We start from the raw sequence: 17,953 nt of genomic DNA, 5'->3' as shown, positions 1-17,953 counted from the left end.
ACCCCCTTCCCCTCCCCCTTTTCTGATGAAGGGTCTAGGCCCGAAACATCAGCCTCTCTGCTCCTATGATGCTGCTTGGCCTGCTGTGTTCATCCAGCCTTGCACCTTGTTGTCTCGGATTCTCCAGCATCTGCAGTTCCTACTATCTCTGATAGCAGCTCAGAGACAGGCACCCATACCCCCAGGCCAATGTTCCCTAGTGCCAACAAGCTCAAAATAAAGCACAGCTTGGTGTGACAGAATCTCACCCTTCACGGCGGGGCTATAAGGAGGATTACATTTCAAAGCAACAAAGTTTGTTAATCTCAGACTCTCGACCTCATTTGTAGAATTGTGCACAGTTCTGATCTGCTCTGTATCTCAGGGAGAAGCAGCAAAATAGATTGACACCACACTTTCAGAAGTGATAGGTGACTACTAGGAAAGGCTGACCAAACTGGTGCTTTTCAGAGTTCGGAACAGGGAAGATGGCCTGACATGGGTCTTTAAAATTAAGGAGGGCTTTGAATCGTCTAGATGCAGAAATGATGTCTCCATTTCCAAGCGGGAACATCACTTAAAGATGAGTCACGAATAGGACAAATGACAAAATTCATGAGAAATGTTATCAAGCAGAGAGTGGGGAGGATCTGGAACCTGCTTCCTCAGGGAAGTAGGTGAGGTGAATCCCCAAAGAGCTGGGGAAATTCAGCCTTTGATGCTGCTTGAGGCACTGATCAACAGGGTTGCCTCTAATGTTCTTAAAAGCTGCACAAGATCTCTGAGGTCCATAAGTGGCATCTCTCCTGGAACTGAAGTCAACATCATGATTGGCATGCCATGGAACATTAGAACAGGCAGGTAGCTTAGAGGGAACATTGATCAATTCACTTCTAGATGCTAATGTCTAGGGGATAGCATGGGAAAGGGCCATTGAGATGGATGACCAGCCATGATTTGTACTGAATAGCAGAGCAGCTGAACAGCCTACTCCTGCTCCTATGTTCTGAACAGAGTAGATACAGGGAAATCTAGACAAGCTCACGAGGGAGAAAGGAATACAAAGGTATACTGACAGTGTTAGAGGAAGAAGCTTAAACACACATACCAATGGATTCAAGAACCTCTTCTACCCTGCCGTTATTAAATTTCTGAATGGATCTCTCAAATTTTACATTTAATGTTGATCTCACTCTTTGTACACCTTCTCTGCAGCCGTAACATTGCATCCTTCGCTCTGTGACCCTAATGCACTTTGTATGGTACGATCAGCCTGTGCTGCACACAAAACTACTCACTGTACCCAGGCACATGTGACAATAATAAACCACATCAAATAGTGGGAGGATACTTCTGTGGATTATAAACACCAGCATAGACCATCTGGGCTGTTTCTGTGCTGTAAACTCACAAAGTTATTGCTGCTGAGCCAACGCTGGGCTAACACAGTACAGATCAAAGATCAAACCTGCACTTTGCTGGCCTCCACATCGGATCTGCCCACTGCCCCTACCCTTTGAGAAACATGCATATTTCTTTGTTCCAACTGGTGTATTTAAATGCAAAGCGAAATGTTCAAAAGCCTACGGGCACTTTTTACCTAAAATCCTTTCGGATGAGATGTTAAAATGTGATCCTGCCTGCTCTCTCCGATGGACACACTAACGATGTTTTGAAGGCGGTGGATGTGTTCTGCCTGGTTTTCTTATCAATATTTAACCCCTAAATCAACACCATAAAACAAGCAAACAAGTGGTGCAGTGGTAGTGTCCCTACCTCTGAGCCAGGAGGCATGGGCTCAAGTCCCACCTGCTCCAAAAGTGTGCAATAACTTCTCTGAATCAGAAAAAGAAAACTGACACAGGTAAAATATGCTCATCGTGTCACTGTTTGTGAGGGATCTTGCTGTACACACATTGGCTGCCATTGACTACATGTCAGACGTCCTTCAATGACTGAAAAGTGATTGGGAGAGTCCTAAAAATGAGAAGGTGTTAGTCAATGGCAGTAAAATGCATGCCAAAAATAGAAAAATAGACCCTTCGGTCTAACTCGTCTGCGCTGACCAGATACCCCAATCTGACCTCGTCCTATTAAACCAGCTTTCCTTCCACTGACTCTGTCTAAACTTCCCACTGGCTCAGGAAAGCAGCCAACATAATCAAAGACCTCTCCCACCCTGGTTATACTCTCTTCCACCCTCTTCAATCAGGCAGAAGATATAAAAGTTTGAACACACGTACCAGCGGATTCAAGAACAGCTTCTTCCCCCTGCTATCAGACTTGTGAATGGACTCCTTATATATTAGAGTTGATCTTTCTCTGCACCTTCTCTGTAGTTGTAACACTATATTCTGCATTCTGTTCTATTACCCTGATGTACTTATATAAGTATGATCTGTCTGTTAGAGCACACAAAACAATACTTTTCACTTTCTCTCAGTACATGCAGCAATAGTAAATCAAATTAAATCATTTCTGTACAGCACACTCTACTGTCCCTCAGCAGTGAAATGGAATAACCCTGTCCATGGCAGGAGGTACCAACAAAAGGCTACAAGAAACAGGCTTCCCAGTATTGGTTGAACATTTTTCCAGAGGTTCACATGATTTCTGGTATCCAAAACAGGGCTGCTCAAACAACGCTTTCTCCCAACTGCAAAATCATCCAAAGAATGTGAAAAGTGTGACTTTTTTTTAGAAAAATGGCCTTAAGGACCCTCTTATGGTGCAATGGTAGTGTCCTCATCCCTGGACTGGGAGGATCAGGTCCAAGTTCTTCCCACTCCAGAGGCGTGCAATAATGTCTCTGAACAGGTTGGCAGGGAAAAAAAATCGATTTAAAATGGCCTTATAATTATGCGCTCCCGCAGTTTCACTCGATGCAGTATCTAGGAGAAACGTTTATGTCCTGGAGACCGTGGGACTTTCTTGGAGAGTTGGTAACACCGTGGCTGATGGGTGAGGAGCCCGGGCAGGCTGACTGCCTGCCTGAGGAGTATGCCAACTTTGCCAACCCCTTTGCGCAGAAGCAAACCTGGGAACCAAATAGGAATGAGGGGGAGACCTCAGGATGTGATACAGTTGCCAAATCTGAAGGAATTCCTTTTGTGTGATGGAGGAGCTAAGTGGCTGCATACTGGTCTAGAAACTAGTGATTTAGCTGGCTTCTTTGTGTCGAGTGTAAGATCAGTGCAGTGTGCACTAATTCCACCCAGTTAATCATTACCTTTACTTTCATTAACTACGGGACAATATTACACAGTACAGTGAGCTGGCTACAAACAAACAGCAGCTTAAATCAACGACACCTACAGCGCGGTTGAAGCACTGACTCAATTCTCCAGTTTCTTTTAAAATGAACAGACTGCCTCAGAACTAATCGAAATGATCAACCAGAAACCCAAAGGCTGATCGATAAAATACAAGCCCACTTTTCCACTCACTCCTAGCTCCTCTCTTTCCTGATGTAAAGATATTAATTCTTGTGGGGTGTTTTGCTTTCCCTGGGCTGTGGGTGTTTTCGGTTAGCACAGTGTTGGATGCCCAGTGATGATCCTGGGGAAGGTGGCGCAGGGCACCTTGTTGACCAGGGGCAGGTACACCTGCAGTGCCCTTCCGGAGGTCAGCATTGTGACCCCGTGGCAGTGAACCCGCCGGAAGTTTTCCAGTGGCTGCAAACTCAAACTCAATGACTCCCTCTCACCCCGACCTTAATGACCCTCCATCTCGTGACATCACTGACCCCCCCCAATGGACCTGGTGTGGGAAACTGGGACAGCTGTAGACATCCGTGTATTTTTAGTTATACAGACTCAATGGACCAAAAACCACCACCCCACCGTCTCAACCTCAAACCACCCTATCCTCCAACCTTAACCCACCCCATCCCCCCCAATCTCAACTCCCCCATCCCCCCAGTCTCAACTTCCCCATCCCCCCAATCTCAACTTCCCCCATTCCCCCAATCCCAACTCCCCCATCCCCAACTCCCCCATCCCCAACTCCCCCAATCCCCCATCCCAACTCCCCCAAACCCCAATCTCAATTTGACCCATTCCCCCAATCCCAACTCCCCCAATCCCAACTCCCCCATCCCCCCAATCCCAATTTCACCCATTCCCCCAATCTCAATTTCACCCATTCCCCCCACCCCAACTCCCCCATCCCCTAACCCCAATTCCCCTATCCCCCAATCCCAACTCCCCCACCCCTAAATCCCAACTCCCCTATCTCCCAATCTCAATTTCACCCATTCCCCCAATCCCAATTCTCCCAATCCCAACTCCCCCACCCACCAATCCCAACTGCCCCACCCCCCATCCCAACTCCCCCAATCCCCAAACCCAACTCCCCCTGCCCATTGGTGGGGAACATCTGCAGCTCTGCCACTGCTAACTTGCACCTGGGCCCTACAGACATTGTGGGTTTGGCACAGATAGCCCTTCAAGTACACTGCACCATATTTCAGCGCTAGCCTCCCTCTCGGCCAGGGAATATTGAAGACCGCCTGGCACTATTCAAACAAACACTGAGGCACAGAGAGGTTCCTGGCGTCTGGTCAATCCTTACCCCTTGACTAACATCGATGACAAAGCAGGGTGTAACAGGCTGTCATCTCATCGGGGTTTTATGGGAGTTGCTGCTTAAGGGTCTGTCAGTCACATTTCCTACACAACAATACTGAGGACACTGCATTGGCTGTAACTAAAAGGGTACTTTGGGATGCACCGACGTTGTGCAAGGTGCTACATCAATGCAAGTCCTGACTGTTACGACTGTTCTGCAAGCTTCAGTAAGGAGAATGGACGGGATTTGAAGACAGCGTAGCTGAGCCACAAGCACAAGCTTGTGTCATTGCACTTCATACAGGCATTGGCCCGGTCTATCAATCTGCTGTTACCTTATCCCTGGCTCAGGCCGTAGACATGCTCGCTGAGCCGGTGGGTTTGATTGCAGACGTTTCGTCATCCTGCTAGGTAACATCATCTGATATACAAACCACTGAGAAACAGAACCAGAAGTAATGCCAACCACCCCAGCAAACCGAGGCATATAAATAACAAGTGGGACAGAATATCAACGCTTCACTGGAGGCGCACTGACAGTGTTACCTAGCAGGGTGACGAAATGTTTGCAATCAAACGCACTGGCTTGGCGAGCAAGTCTCCAACCTCATCCACAACCCCAGCTACAAATCTTCTCAAAAACATTATCCCTGGTTCAGCCTGGATCTTTCCTGACCAGCCCACCCGCTGCACAGGTTAAACAGAAAGTAGTTAGTAAATGCAGGCAGCAGCTGATCAGACACAATGGGAATAATCCCCCCCGTGCCACACTGGATTCTCCCACTCAGATGAAACGATCCTATCAAGAAAGAACGAACCTGTTCACAACGGATGTCAGCTCTTCTGCTGCTAAAGCCTTCACCCATGCCTCTGTTAACCTCATGACTCAACCATTCCAGTCCCTCGCCTCGTGACCCACCTCTCGGCTGTAAACGAAGCAATGCTTCTCACAGCTTAGCTGACATCACCCCTCACTGACCCACAATGAATCTTCGCTGCAGTCATACTTCTACAGCTTCATGAAAAGGTTGAAAACATTACTTTTCCAAAACTTAAAAGCCAAATAAATGTTTTTTAGAGACCATAAGTACAGGTCACAGAGTTATAGAGGAATACAGAAGCAGTCCATTGAGACTGCACCAGTCAAAAACAGCCACCTAATTATTTTGGGATAACATGGTGTAGAGCTGGATGAACACAGCAGGCCAAGCAGCATCAGAGGAGCAGGAAAGCTGACATTTCTGAAGAAGGGTCTCGACCCGAAACGTCAGCTTTTCTGCTCCTCTGATGCTGCATGGCCTGCTGCGTTCATCCAGCTCTACACCGTGTTATCTCAGATTCTCCAGCATCAGCAGTTCCTACTATCTCTGTAACAACCTAATTATTTTGGTCCCATTTTCCAGCTTTCGGCACATAAACCTGTACAACAGTACGTCTGAATACTCCTTCAATGTTAAGAGGGTTTCAGCCCTTACAGGCATATTCCCACCACCTTCTAGGTGAGAAAAACTTTCCCTCACATCCCCTCTGAACAGCTTGACCTTCCCACTAAATCTATGACCCAGTCTAAATCTATCCCTCAAGGTGAAAGGTGAAAGGTTTCTTCCTTACCTATGGCCTCATCATTTTGTACATCTCAATCATATCCCACCTCAATCTCCTCTGCTCCAAGGAAAACAACCAAATTCCACGTTTAGTGTTATCTGCAACTTTATGTGGCTTCATCTTGACAAAAGGGTTTTCTGTGATTGACTCTCTTTGTAAGAGGTAAGTAATTAGTCCACACGGAATCTCTCTCTCTTACATATATATGTACATTATGTATTTCCATCTGATAATATAGAGGTATCTCTCTCTGGTAATCGGAAGAGGTAATTGATTTTACAGTTTGAGAGGCAGTGCTCCAACAATGGGGCAGGTCAGGAAATAAATGCCAAGTCTACCTCAACTGGAACAGGAAATGAACCACACATCACATTGAGCCAACTGACCCCATTATTATAATAAAAAATAGCATGTACCAACATCAGGGGTACTCAAAATTTTATTCAAAAATTCTCATCTTTGCTTTCCAATCCCTCCTCAGTCTCAGCCATGCCATGTTTTCCAACACTACAATCTCCTCAGCCCCTCTGAATAAGAGTTGTGTTGGATTTAAAACACTGACTGCATCTTTCTGCACAGGTGCTGCCAAGTTTTCTCGAGCGCTTTCCGTTTTTATTTCAATTCCGCGAGGTCTCTGCTATTCTGTCTACTTTGTTGTGACAGACCCACTTTTCAGTGCTCCAGCATTAGGGTGTGTGATTTCAATTGTGTAAGGTGGGAGACTCTGGCAAACCCTTCTTAAAACACTCTTTCCTTTAAGACACTTCCTTAAAACTGACCTTTCTAACCGCGCTTTTGATCATCACAGCATCTCCTCAAGTGTCACAGTGTCCAGTTTTGATGCCCTGTGGAATGTCTTGCATTGTTTTCGTTATGCTGAAGGTGTTATATAAATGCAAGGTGTTGTTGTAGCGGCATTGTAACCATGTTCAGACATGCTTACTGCAGTAAAAATGATGGAGATGTGTGATTTTATAGGATGAATGCAGCAGAGAAAATCTTTGCAAGCACATTTTGCAATTGTGCTGCACATGGTGAGCAGCTCAGGGGCCAGTGTAGCTGTGGGCCTCGCACCATTCAGCGTGACATCCCTCCTGTTTGTTGGATCACAACTTAAAGGTAAGGAGGGCAATCTCAGCGAACATCAAGGTGCACAGCAAGGTAACCGTGCAACACCACACCTAAACTTAACCTCGGCACAGAATTCTCTGCGCACAAGGCTTCCCACATGAGACAGATTTCCCTCAATACTGGTGGATCAGTAAAAGATTAAGTTATAGCAGTTCAGCACTCCCCCATTAATCAGCAAGGAGCACCACTGGCTGGTTTATCAATTGTCATTGTGAAAAAGCAGTCTTTGTCAATCCTCAGCAACCCAGTCTGGTGCCATTCTATACAGAGGCCTATATGGTTGCCAAGACAACGTGGTCTTGAAAGGTCATACCTCGTTGCTGAGCCAGTGAATTCATAATAGCTCACTTCACAGTTTCTAAGTCGATTGTGTTGCAATAGTTATTTCTCAATGACTGAGCTGCCGGTGCATTTTTTTAAGAAAAATAACTTGCTCTCCGGAAAATACCTGCAGCCATTTCTTGTAGCGACTTCAGACAGAATCCTGAATCAACAGGAAACACTGGCCGTATCTGACAATAATTAAAAATTGGAATTGCTCAAGACTCGATTCAAACATTTGTGCCTGTAATGTAGTAATTGTGGGGAGAGAGGCCTGTCATGCTGAAGGCCATACTCCAGTAAAGACACAAGTTGAGGCTCGGAAGCAGGTTTCCCAGTAAAACAGGGCTCCCTGACTACAACCAGGCCTACACGTACACTGTGCAACACTGCAGTCAACTGGATAAAGATCAGACAGAATGGAACAAAGCCTGGCACCTAATCTCTGATCTAAACTTCCAGTCACAATAAAAGGCAGGAGATCGACTTAGTGGAAGAACATTTAGATTCTTGGGTGTTAAGTGCAGAATATCCCAGGACTTGGCAAGCACAGGGAAAAAAAATAAAGATTCTTGAAATCTGAAACAAACACAAAAAGAGTGCTGGAGAAACTCTGGCAGAGACAGAGTTAACGTTTCAGGTGCAGTGGTTTATAAGAATGGCTCCAGGGATAAGAAACTTCAGAATAAGGTAACATTGAAGATGTTGTAACTGTTCTCCTTGGAGAGAGGTCTGAGAGGAGTTTTGGTACAGGTTTTCAAGATCGTGAGCGGGCTGCACACAGTAGATAGAGAGAAGCTGTTCCTGTTCGTAAAAGAATAAAGAACAAGAGGGCATAGATTTAAAGTGAAGTGCAAACGAAGCAAGGGTGTTGTGTGAGAAAAGCATTTTCACTCAACGAGTTATAGAAAGGATATTATAAAACTGGAGAGGGTTTAGAAGAGATTTACCAGGATGTTGCCTGGTGTTGAAGGCTTGAGTTATAAAGAGAGGCTGGACAGGCTGGCACTTTTTTCACTGGAGTGGAGGAGGTTGACAGGTGACCTGGTAGAAATTTATAAAATAATGAGAGGTATAGAGAGGGTTAATGGTAGATGTCCTTTCCCTAGGGTGTGGGACCTCAAGACAAGGGGGCACATTTTTATGGTGACAGGAGAAAGATTTAAAAAAGACATGACGAGCAAATTTTTTACACAGAGGGTGATTTGTGTACGGAATGAACTTCTTGAGGAAGTTGTGGATGTGGGTACAATAACAGCATTTAAAAGGTATTTGGATAAGTACATGAATAGGAAAGGTTTGGAGGGATATGGGCCAGGAGAAGGCAGGTGGGACTAGTTTAGTTTGGGATTATGTTCGGCATGGACTGGTTGGACTAAAGGGTCTGTTTCCGTGCTGGATGTCTCTATGAGAAGCTAAAGTATGGAATACACTGCTTGGAAGTATGGAGGAGGCAGGTTCAGTTGAGGCATTCAAGAGGGCATTGGCTCATTATTTGGATAGAAATGGTGAGTGGGATATAGGGAAAAGGCAGAGATTGGCACGAGGGATAGAACCAGTGCAGGCACGATGGCCTGAATAGCCTCCTCCTGTTTGGTAACAATTCTGTGATAACTGTAGATATGTCCCTGTGTGATAAGCCTGTGACACTGGGGGGAGGGGTAGGCCTTCAGCTGACAAGGGAGGATTGGATCGGTATGGTGGGAATTATTTTGACTTTTTAAAGTTTTAAAACACAAACATGCCTCCCCTTCCACGGGCCTTTATTTTTGATCCTGAAATGAGACCTCAAAGATCTGCTTGTCAAGTTATACTGAGCAATTAGGACGTGGAGAGAAAGGAAAATTTCAAGGGGCCACACAGTTCTTAGTGTTTGGTTCGGGTTCCAGGGTGTGTTATTGCTGCTTCAGTGTTTGTAAATTGTCCAAAATCTTGTCCCGTGATCCCAAAAGGGCAGTTAAGGGTGAATCACATTGTTGTGGGTCTGGAGTCACATGTAGGCCAGACCAGGTAAGGATGGCAGTTTCCTTCCCTAAAGGACAATGGATTCATGGCCATCATTAGACTCTTAAATTCCCAATATTAAGTGAATTCAAATTCCACCATCACAGAACCTGGGTCTCTGGATTAACAGTCCAGCGATAACACCACTAGGCCACTGCCATTCCCTTAAATGCTCGCTGGTGATATGTCATTCTTTGTTTCTGACGTATGAAAGTGATATAGCTGTATTTCTGACTTGGAATTAAAGAAAAACAGCTTGAGGAGGCCACTCAGCCCCTCAAGCCTATTCCACAATTCAATTCAATCATGGTTGATCTTACCTCAAACCATCCAGCCACCTACATCGGATCTGCACCCCTCAGGGACACAGGCAAAATCTGGAACAGGTTTTTGAGACAACTAACAATCTATTTAGCAGCCTGTGTTAGTTTAATGATTTAAAGTAGACAGCGTTCCTTTAGATGAATACATATTAGGAGCAGTAGGCCATTTAGACTTCTAAGCCCACTCTGCTATTTTACTGTCTAAGTCAGAACAGGTTATGCACCTTTAATTTAAAATCTATAATGTCTTGGCTTGGGGGAGCTCATAGTGAAATGTCAGTTGTCTCAGGAAACAGTTTGTGGATCAGATTAATTTAAGTCACCAGGACAGAACAGGAGAAATTTGCTGACTCTGCAAATGCTGAGATGTAGGGAAACAGTTTGAAAGCTTTTAGAGGCAGCACAACACCGAGGGGTCAAGGCATAAAGGAAGATATCAGCCGGAGATGGAGAGTGGTTCGATAAACCAGAAACTGGCCGACTGCTTCATCACATCTGGCTTCTCACACAACTGCTACTCAATCATGTTGAAATTTATCTCTGCAATCCTTTCCACTGCTCACCTACCTACTCAGTGCTAACTAGCTTCTCCTCACCAGAACACCGCCTCCTACAGGCCTACCTGACAGTATTTCCAATGCCAGCCTTTACAACAGTGTGCAAATAGTGCAGGCAGTTTTTTGGCAATTTTCCTATTCTGCTTTCTCCCCACACAATTGAAGAGTCAGCTGTAAACAGATCACAAAATTGTGAGAATGTTCCACACGACTCCTGTCCTGAAAGCACTAGGTCTCATTTGGGCCTGGGTTCTTTGTGCATGGGCTGCCCTCTTGTACCATAGCCTCATGGTCAATCTTCATGTAAGAGCAGCACTGGGCTGTTCAGCTGTTAAGGGCATCACAGTCTAATCTGGTTGCCTGTGCAGAGGGATCTTGTGGTACAGTGGTAGTGTCTCTACTTTACTACTCTACTAAGAGGCCTGAATACAAGTCCCACCTGCTCCACACAATGATGAAGCAGCTCAAGATGGTTGGGCCAAAATACTGGCCTGATCACCCTTGGCCATATCCCATGGATAAAAAAAAACTCTCATGCCTCTGAGGCAGTAGGTGATGGAACTTAAGCACAAAATTCCAGGCTGACTTTGCAATATGTGCCACACTGCTAGAAGTCCCACCTGAAAGACATTAAATGGAGGCTGTATCTGCTCTTATTGGGGTCACGTGAGTAATCCCACACTGCTATTTGAAGAAGAGCAGAGATGTTGTCCTGATGTCCCAGCCAATATTCTCCTCAACTAACATCGCCAAAATATTACCTCCTCATGCATCTCATTGCAGTTTGCCAAAACGTGCTGCGTGCAGATTATTTGCCACGTTCCCTATATAAGATATCCTCCAAAAACACGCCATCGGCTGTGAAGGTCATTGGGATGTCCTGAGGTTGTGAAAGGTCCGAGTTAAATGGAAGTCTTTCTTTCTTTACACATGATGTGGAGGTGCCGGTGTTGGACTGGGGTGGGACAAAGTCAGAAATCACACGACACCAGGTTGTAGTCCAGCAAGTTTATTTGAAAACACAAGCTTTCGGAGCTTCAGTCCAAGCTTGTGTTTTCAAATAAACCTGTTGGACTATAACTTGGTGTCGTGTGATTTCTAATTATTTCCTTGAACACAGAAGAAACACCAACCACTCAACTAAGGGGATAAAGAAACACAAATCGGGGAGGAGATAGCAGAACTAGTTTGGAGAAACTTGTGAACTTAATGCTGGATGTGAGACTGTTGGATTCAGTCATTAACAATAGTTAACACAACTGCAGTCTACATCAAACTTCTTTCTTTAGGGTAAGTAAGAGGACGTGAACAGTAACCTTATTTACTCGGTGCCTGTGGAGATTAAGCACCATCCATGTGAAGTGGATTACCGGGTGCCCCAGAGGATTCTGTGCAAGGCAGTACAGCAGTGAGCTGGCTGCAATGGGGCTCCCATGGGAATGCTACGTGTCAGCTCAGCTCCATTGCCCTGATGTGTACCTTAAAACACCAGCGTTACCCAGGGACTTCTTTCTGTGCGGAAGCAAAAGGGGACAGTCTTTGCAGCAGAACGCTGCACTATCAGAGATGGACCCCTTGCACAGCAGAGAAGCTGAGTTAGCACATGCACGCAGCGCTGAGCGAGTGCTACGCTGCCGGAGGTGAGAGGGCAAACTGAGGCCTTCTCAGGCGAATGTTAATAACTCAGATAACCCTGTATGTAAAAGGATGTGGTCTTTTTTCCTAGTGATATTTATCCCCCAACCAATATCATTAATAACAAGCTACCCTGTCTTTATCATGGGCAATACTTGTTGGACCTTGCTGTGCACAAATGGACTGCCTAATTTCGTCCTGTCAAACAGCAAGCAGGATGTTACTCCGTCTCTGGTATAGCACTTTGTGAAGTGCTGTAGAAACACAACAAAATGTACCATCAGACCCTGGTGTTAGGGAACCAAATGCCCTTGTTTGCTATTTCGAATCAGAGTTCACAGTGTCAGTTACAAAGCGAGCCAGGCTGAATGAGGGGAGGGGATGGGAGAGCAGGGTGGCCTCCTTCTTACACAAAGTTTGTTCTGTCTCAAGCACTTTTGCGTTGACATTGTGAGCAACCCACCGGCAGATTCCTGCCTCATTCTATTCAAGACAAATTCCTCTTCCCCCACACCCCATCCTTTGTCCATCGCACAATAACTGTGCTGTTTCGTGTTCTTTCTCAGTTAACCTCCCTCCCTTTCCCGTCCCCAATCGGAATTCTTAGTCAACTGGGTGAAGTAACGTTCCACAAGATTTCAGAAGAAGGAAAATCAGCTTCAGTCAGAAAGGCTCCACTACATTTTCTGAAGGGCTTGTCATGGGATAGTGGCAGCACTGATTAGGAAGTCCACTCCCTGCTGCAGTCCAAAGTCCCAATCCAGAGACTATGATTGTATGGCTTGAGCACAAATTCTAGGCAGAGTTAGCCAGGACAGTAGGGAGGGGTAGCTGATCTGTAAAGCCTCTTTTCACACCTTACAGCAGCAATGACTGTTTTAAAAAACAAACGCCAGTGGTTGCAAAGTGTACTGTGACATCCTGAGGTTGGGAGAACTGCCTTACAAATGCAAGATCAACATCACCAAAAATAAGGCAGATTATTTGGAATGACCACACTGCTGTTCGTGGGAGCTTCCTGTGCATAAATTGGCAGCTGTGTTTTACACATTATGAATCTTTCAAGCTTTCAAAGGTATTACATTGGCTACTAAGTGCTTTGTGATAACCTGAAGCTGCAAACGGTGCTACAGAAATGCAAGTTATTCTCTTGCAGTGCAATGACAAAGTGTGCGTTTTTGTGTCAGAGATGCCTTCAAGTTACTTAAATGTGTGAAACAAACACAATACTTTCTTTTTACTATTCACTCAAGGGATGTGGGCATCTCTGGCTAGACCAGCATTTATTGCCCATCCCTAATTGCCCAGAGGGCAGTTAAGAGTCAACCACATTGCTGTGGGCCTGGAGTCACATGTAGGCCAGACCAGGTAAAGATGGCAGTTTCCTTCCCTAGAGGACATGAGTGAACCAGATGGGTTTATCCCCAACAATTGACACTGGATTCATGGTCATCATTAGATTCTTAATTCCAGCTTCTTTTTATTGAATTCAAATTCCACCATCAGCCATGGCAGAATTCGAACCCAGGGTCCCCAGAGCATTAGTGGAATTTCTGGATTAATAGTCTAGCAATAATACCACCAGGCCATTGCCTTCCCTGATAGAGCTGAAAGGATTAAAATACAGGGATTGGTTGCATTATTATGAACCCTCCTGTTTAGCAGATTAAGGGGTGATGGGATGAATGTGTTTAAAATGATAAAGCGGTTTGACAGTGTCTGCACAAGCAATATCAATAAAACACATTATCTAGTCATTTATCATTCTTCTTTGTGGGAGCTTACTGTGTAAAGCCCACTTTCACAGCAGCAACTGCAAAAAAAATGACATTGGTTTCAAGGTGTACTGAGACATCTTGAGGTTGGGAGAACTGCTCTACAAATGCAGCTTCTTACAAATCTCAGACTTTTTGTTACACATGTATATCACTGGCATTCATTTGACTTAATATCACTGGTATATGACAAGAGTGGCGATGAGATGTTCACTGATGATTGCACTATGTTCAGCACAATTTGTAATTCCTTTGATACTGAAGCAGTCCATATCCAAATGCAGCAATACCAAACAATAGCCAGTTTTGGGATAACAAGTGGCAAGTAACTTTGCTTGGTATTGTGTGGTATGAATGACTGTCTCCAACCAGACAGGACCTAACCACTGCCTCTTGATATTCAATAATGTTACCATCATTAAACACATGAACAGGAAGCCTGGTTCTCAACACGGGACTCCATTAACAAACATATAGAAATAGACCCAGTATACAGACCGCTGCTAAAACAACAGAACCCTGAAGTAACAAGACCCATCACACCAGAGGATCAGGTAAATCTGGAACAGAGCAGAATACCAATGCTTTGATGAGAGATTGCAGTGATGATGTTGCCTAGAATGATAACAAAATGTCTGAACACCACAGAACACCGAGCTCAGCGAGCTAACGAACAACTACATCACTCACTATCAACGTCCTGGGCGTTACCATTGACCAGAAACTAAAATGGACAAGTAATGTAACTAGTGTGGCCTCAAGAGCAGGTCAGAGGCTAGGAATCCTGCAGCGAGTAACTCACCTCCTGACTCTCCAAAGCCTGTCCACCAACTGCAGGGTACAAGTCAGGGAATGTGGTGGAATATTCTGCACCTGCCTGGGTGAGTGCAGCTCCAACAACACTCAATATTCACCCCAACTTCAGCCATCACTCCCTCCACCACCGACACTCATTAACAGCAGCGTGTACTATGTACACAATTCATTGCAGCAATTTACCAATGTCCCTTTTACAGCACCTTCCGAACCCACGGCCACTATTGTCTAGAAGCGAATAAATGGGAACACCATCAAGTCCCTCCCCATGTCACACACAATCCTGATTTGGAAATGTATCACTGCTCCGTCAGTGTCAATGGGTCAAAATCCAGCAACTCTCTTCCTAACAGCTTGATGGGCATGCAGTGGTTGTAGAAAGTGGCTCACCACCATTTGCTCCAGGGCAATGAGGGATGCTGGCTCAGCCTGTAATGCCATGATCCTGTGAACTATTAAAAAAATCCTGACATCAGTCAATTCGCTAGAGAAAGCTAATATGGCAAATGATTTAACATCATGCATTTGGAAGTTGTGAACGTTGTCCATTTATTCTGGAACTCAAGCTCCTCCTTGCTTCTGAAGATTCCAATTATTTTCTTTTCTCACGCCAGCACTTTCAAGTATGTTCAACACAGCAGTCAGAAATATGAACACTGGGTGATCTTAGACCTCCGGGGCCGTACAGAAGCTGTGGTATTGCTGGTGGCCTGAAAGCCCAAACTCTGTGACACTTCCCTCCCCGTCCACAGGAGCTGCTCGAATGAGAAACACAAATGCATCTGGACGTCTGACCTCCATCAGGGAGCAAAGCAGCTGTTTAATAAAAACCAACTGAACACATTCTTACACACTCTTCGCAAGCAGGACTCTCGCCAAGTTATAAGTGCCCTGTGTCAGTCGATGGTTTCCTGTTTGGTTAAGCAGCATTCCACACAACACATCAGTCACCCTTTCTGTGTGCAAGTGGTGCATGTGTGGAGCGTGTTGTGTGTGAAACAGGTGATGTGCATGCGTGATGTGTGACATGTGCATGATGCATTGAGTGCGTGTGTGAAGTATGCGTGTGATATGTTTGCATACTGTGTGCAACTCTCATCTGAGTATGTTGTGCTTTTTGTGATATACAAGCATGATGCGTACATATGACAGATTTGATATGTGATGCGTAGGTATGTGTGTGCGTGTTTGCGTGTGTGTGTGTGTGTGTGTGTGTGTGTGTGTGTATCTGCACCTCCACGAGTGTTGTTTTACCTATTCCCAGGAGGCTTTTATGGCTGTCATGATATTTCTGTAATCTGATGTAGCCGTGGCTTAGTGAGTAAATCTCTTGCCTCCCAAACAGGAGGCTGTGGGTCAGGTCCCACTCCCTCACTCACTGGGGAAGTTCACGAGAGCAGGGCAGAAATCAGTCACAGAGAACAGTGGGGTCATCTCCAACTCTCAAATAGATGCCAACGATCCCATGGCACTATTTCTAAAAGCAGGAGAGCTATCCCCCAGTGATCTTGTCAATATTTACCCCTCAACCAATACCACTAAAGCCCGATGACACAACCTGGCAAGTATTTTATTGCTTTCTGCAAGATCTTGCTGTGCACAAGTTGGCTACCAAACAACTGTTTAGAAAACTACATCATTGGTTGTACAGCACTTTGCAATGTCCTGAGGTCATAACACCACTAGATAAATGCAAGTCCTTTTGTGTCTTTCCTGAAGGTCTCAGGATTGACCTGTGCTGCATGCACCAGGCTCTAAGCCAGGGTAGGGTCGCTACGCTGTTCCACCTGATTAAAGAGTTGAAAACGCACACTTCTTTGACGAAACATTTGGTCGCAAGTAATAAAATCTCCTGAAGTGACTCAGTGATTAAACCTCTGTGTTGCACCTCAGGAAATTTGCCACACTAACCGCAGTACCATAAATGTGACATGTTACTGGAAATAGTGGAAGGTCTTATGATTCTGGTACTGCACTATTGGGAGTTCAAGCATTATCTCGACAATTTGGGAATTCCAACTTTGGAAAGACCTGGGGATTGGTAGGGAGGACGAGAAAGTCAAATGCACTAAATGAGTGGATTGTCAGAGAAACCCAACTGGGACGTGAATTCACTCTGAACTGCGAGAAGACACATCCAACAGAGCAGCAGTCCCTCAGTACTGCAGTGGGGATCAGGCTTGGCTGGGTGTGGGTTATGGATCCAAGACGCCAAACAGCCCAAGCAGGTTTTACTGAATGACTTCCCAGACTGTGGAACCGTCAAGGCTCCAGTCACTCACTCATTACAGTTACCTGTCACAGGCCACTTAGCACATGCTAGCATACCTCTGTCCCTCCAAAGCAAGTAACAGGACCACAGGTTTTATTCCCAGTCTGTGTCCATTTTAGCCACTGCGTTACCTCACACAACTCCTCACCTATTAACCATGTGTTCACTGACTCTCTCCCCTCCTCAATCATTAACCAGTTACTCCCTCACACCTTTCTTCACTCCCTCAGACTGGACGCTCTGACTATGCTGTGACGTTAGGAGTTGCTGCAAGACGGTCCTTGGGCATACAGAATGCTGAGGGGCGCAGCTCCTGATCCTTGTCCAGTGAAGCCCCCTTAGGGATGCGCCCACCTGTGGGTATCGAGCTACAACGTGGAAGCCCAGCCTTGCCCCCCAAGCCCCCACCCCTGCGCTCAATGGTCACTACAGGGCACGGCAGTAGGCAATGCTGGCACCAGCAACCAGAGCTTCTGTTGGGTGGGGAGATAGTGGATGAGGATTACTCAATGCAGGAGGAAAATCAGTGAAGATTTGACAGAGAGAACAGTACGATATTTACCCCGTGGGGAGGGGGAAGGCGAGGCAGGGGGGTGGGGGGGTTTAGGATGAAGACACACCAACCTGTCTGAGTGCAGGAACTTGTTTGGCCCATTCTGGATGATCCAAGTGGCTTCTTCCACAATCACATTGGCTGCTCCGAGCTCTCTCTCTCTATCTCTCTCACACACTCGACAGTGGTCTTGCAGCCGTCCTGCTCAGAGAGCTGCCTGGTTGGGTGACCCTCCTCCTCCTCTGGTGGCTCTCCAGGCCCCCACCAACCACACCCCTCCCCCCCTCCCAACCCTGCCTTCCCTCAGGTCTCCAGGGGGGGCCACAGCTAGTTTCCTATCCACATACCACCCCCCCAACCCCACTCCAAACCTGCCTTTTCCCTCCCTCCCTCTCTCTCTCTCTCTGTCTCCCT

The 17,953-nt window shown here is 45.8% G+C and overlaps 1 protein-coding gene across 1 annotated transcript in view; it reads right to left on the bottom strand.

Moving 5' to 3' along the window:
- Positions 1-17,715, bottom strand: part of LOC109922660 (caskin-2-like) — a 136,384-nt gene extending 118,669 nt beyond the window's left edge. Inside the window, exon 1 of the mRNA XM_048611002.1 lies at positions 17,611-17,715. Coding sequence (XP_048466959.1) covers positions 17,611-17,641 — 31 coding nt within the window. The 5' untranslated portion in view covers positions 17,642-17,715. The remainder of the gene's footprint in view (positions 1-17,610) is intronic.
- Between the last annotated feature and the right edge of the window lie 238 nt (positions 17,716-17,953).

The sequence above is a fragment of the Rhincodon typus genome, chromosome 23, assembly GCF_021869965.1.
Source record: "Rhincodon typus isolate 14 chromosome 23, sRhiTyp1.1, whole genome shotgun sequence".
NCBI classification, from domain to species: Eukaryota; Metazoa; Chordata; class Chondrichthyes; order Orectolobiformes; family Rhincodontidae; genus Rhincodon; species Rhincodon typus.
Note: the sequence above shows the minus strand (reverse complement) of the source record. Positions and strands in the feature narration are given on the sequence as shown.